The sequence below is a fragment of the Lampetra planeri genome, unplaced genomic scaffold, assembly GCF_965212315.1.
Source record: "Lampetra planeri unplaced genomic scaffold, kcLamPlan1.2.h2 scaffold_1848, whole genome shotgun sequence".
In the NCBI taxonomy this organism is placed as follows: domain Eukaryota; kingdom Metazoa; phylum Chordata; class Hyperoartia; order Petromyzontiformes; family Petromyzontidae; genus Lampetra; species Lampetra planeri.
In genome coordinates, this window is record NW_027614592.1 from 519 (window position 1) to 3,577 (window position 3,059).

A 3,059-nucleotide genomic window follows, 5' to 3' on the forward strand; every position below is an offset into this window, starting at 1 on the left:
CCGAGGAGCAGGAGCACCGCCACGCTGCAGCGGCAGCACACGGTCAGTGTGCGCGCGTGTGTGTGCGTGTGTGTGTGAGAGCGAGAGAGAGAGCTGCTCATATAAGCTGCAGCACGTACACGTCCAGCCACCGTAGCTTCCTGTGTGTGTGTGTGTGTCTGTGTGTGCGCGCCCATCCTGACTGCGCCACATCTCTCCTCTCCCGCTGCTGCTGCTGCTGTTGTTGTTGCAGCCAAATGACCGAAACCACGAGTCAGCGCGCCGGCAGGCAGCACAGCGGAGGTGTCATGGCAGAAACACCGGCGGTAGAGGACGTGTTTGACGACACCTACGAGGAGAAAGCGGGTCCCAAACCTGCTAGGAAGCTGGTGTGGAGGAACATCACCCTCATGACGCTGCTACACGTCGGGGCGCTCTACGGACTCTTCCTCATCCCCTCTGCGTCGATGTTGACGTATGCGTGGAGTAAGTACTCCCCGTTAACTCTCTCTCTCTGTCTCTCTCTCTGTCTCTCACACACACACACACACACACACACACACAGACTTTCCTGCCACTCCCTGCAGGCCACAGATCAGAATGTGCTGATGTTGTGTGAGCGTTGCAAACTAGAGTTCATGCACACAGCCTGGGTTTGTCATGTGGGATGAGATGAGACACATTTTCCTCTGTTGGCTGATTGTTTTAGTTTTAGAAGCACGTGCATGCGCCAAAGAGCAAGTAAGCAAACTGTTTATGGAAGACTTGTAATGTGTTGCCCTTCAGAGCAGACTACTGAGACACGACTCAAATTCTTCAACAGCCTCAACTTTGTTTCCACTCTGGCGCTGCATAAGTTTCTCCTCTCTTTGCAATGCTGAGCTGCATATTATTTCACCATGGAAGACAAAGCACAATCACCACTCCCACAGTTGTCCCATTGTGACCAGCGTCACACCACAACAGAATGTTCTTTGCCAGTCAGAAGCCCTTTCGGGTCTCGAATCCTGGCTGGGCTTCGTCTGGGCTTCACATAGAAAGGTGTTTTGCAACGACTGGCCGATTTGCCGGATCCCGCTGTGCCATCTCCGCACGTGGACGGCTCATAACCCAGAGAGAACACAGAGGTGTAATGGAAAGGACATGGAGGCCCCACTGGCACTGCTCTCATTCTCAAAACTCCTGTCCTTTTCACCTCCTCTTCCTCGCAGCTCTGGTGTGTTTCCTCATCAGCGCCCTCGGTGTGACAGCCGGTGCACACCGACTGTGGAGCCACAGGTCCTACAAGGCTTCGTCCCCCCTCCGAGTCTTCCTGGCTCTGGCCAACTCCATGGCCTTTCAGGTAAAAACTCCGGAAGAATTCATTCCACCTGCTTGTCACATGTATGCCGACAGCCCGTAAGCGTCTCCGTCTCTGTCCAGAACGACATATACGAGTGGGCCAGAGACCATCGTGTCCACCACAAGTACTCCGAGACGGACGCAGACCCCCACAATGCCAAGAGGGGCTTTTTCTTCTCCCACATTGGTTGGCTGCTGGTCCGCAAGCATCCTGATGTCATCGAAAAGGGACAAAAACTGGATCTGATGGACCTGAAGGCCGACAGAGTGGTTATGTTCCAAAGACGGTGAGAGAAGGTCTTTGACTCAGTTGTGGGTTGATCTCTGCTTCACTCGCGTCCCTCCACACACTCACAGATTTTGTTCAGGTGGCGCGGACTGGAATCACCAGGCGATAACAAATGTTGTTTTCTGTCGATTCAGGCACTACAAGCTCTCGGTGGTCATCTTCTGCTTCTTGGTGCCCATGTTGGTGCCCTGGTACTTCTGGGGTGAATCTTTGGTGGTGGGTTACTTCCTCCCTGGACTCCTGAGATACACGTTGGTGCTCAACGCCACCTGGCTAGTCAACAGCGCCGCACACATGTGGGGCAACCGGCCATACGACCAGACCATTAACCCCAGGGAGAACCCACTGGTGGCCTTTAGTGCAATAGGTACGCAGACCCATCCATGTTACTGTGAGTCTTTATGTGTCCGACTGGTGTTTTCACTGAGGATTCTCAGAGGTGGTTTGTCAAAGCTTAGCTAGTGACTGACTTAGTGAACTGAGGTGGTCAATTTTCTGTTTCTCCCCCTTTTTTTAAACATTTAAAGCCACTGATGCGCCCACCCCCCCACCCACCACCAGTGGATGCCTCAAACATCAGACATCGGCAGCTGGCTGATAAATCACATTTTCATTGTTATTGTAAGAAGAGCATAAAATCTTAAAGTGAGCAAATACATTCCCACACTTGTGAATAGTTTAAGCTTTCAAACATTGAACAAGAACAAGACTGACCTCATGATCCGTGATGATTAAAAATGGCTTTCGTTAAGTGTTAAGAGACTTCTCGTCATTGTGATTCTGAACATCGGTGTCTAAAACACAGCTGCTGACTAATGACGTTACATTGGAAACATGCAGTCGCCCATTTGGATATTTTTAGCTGCTGATTTATAGTCATGTAGACGTGTTGTAGAGGATCAGATGAAGAGAAAATTCAATTGTAGAAACCAGACGTAAGACAGTGTTTGGAGTTGAGCATGACACTAGAACACACTGAAGGAAAAGGCCGTCAGGGACACACATGATGAAGTTTAAGATGTCGGCCCTTCCAGTCCACTTGTAAAATATCCACTTCGTATCAAATCAAATTAGCATCCTCATGTTCCCGGTGCTGCTGGTGTTTCCCACATGACTGTTATATCAGCCTCATCACCAACTACAGCTGCAAAGAACTTCATTCCTCTGAACCTGCTGACTCATAGACACTCATCCTCTTTCTGTTTCGCAGGCGAAGGTTTCCACAACTACCACCACACGTTCCCCTTCGATTACTCCACCAGTGAGTTTGGCTGCCGGCTCAATCTCACCACAGCCTTCATTGACCTCATGTGTCTCCTGGGCCTGGCCACAGACTGCAAGAGGGTGTCCAAGGACACAATCTCTGCTCGCAAGCAGCGAACAGGGGACGGCAGCCATAAAAGTGGCTGAGTCGCACCGAAACAGGGGGGGAAAAATAGCTGATGCTGAC

General features: G+C 51.0%; 1 protein-coding gene across 1 annotated transcript; it reads left to right on the forward strand.

Annotated features, from left to right (window-relative positions):
* The first annotated feature begins 236 nt into the window (after window positions 1-236).
* LOC144740023 (acyl-CoA desaturase-like) lies at window positions 237-3,019 on the forward strand. The gene is made up of 5 exons (XM_078622909.1): window positions 237-465; window positions 1,191-1,321; window positions 1,402-1,607; window positions 1,744-1,976; window positions 2,820-3,019. Exons 1-5 carry the CDS (start codon window positions 237-239, stop codon window positions 3,017-3,019), a joined length of 999 nt encoding a protein of 332 aa, XP_078479035.1.
* The last annotated feature ends 40 nt before the right edge of the window (window positions 3,020-3,059 follow it).

Coding starts and splice junctions, on each gene's coding strand:
- LOC144740023 (XM_078622909.1), top strand. CDS start 237: ATGACCGAAACCACGAGTCAGCGCGCCGGCAGGCAGCACAGCGGAGGT. Junction 466..1,190: donor GATGTTGACGTATGCGTGGA/GTAAGTACTCCC, acceptor TCTTCCTCGCAG/CTCTGGTGTGTTTCCTCATC. Junction 1,322..1,401: donor CCAACTCCATGGCCTTTCAG/GTAAAAACTCCG, acceptor GTCTCTGTCCAG/AACGACATATACGAGTGGGC.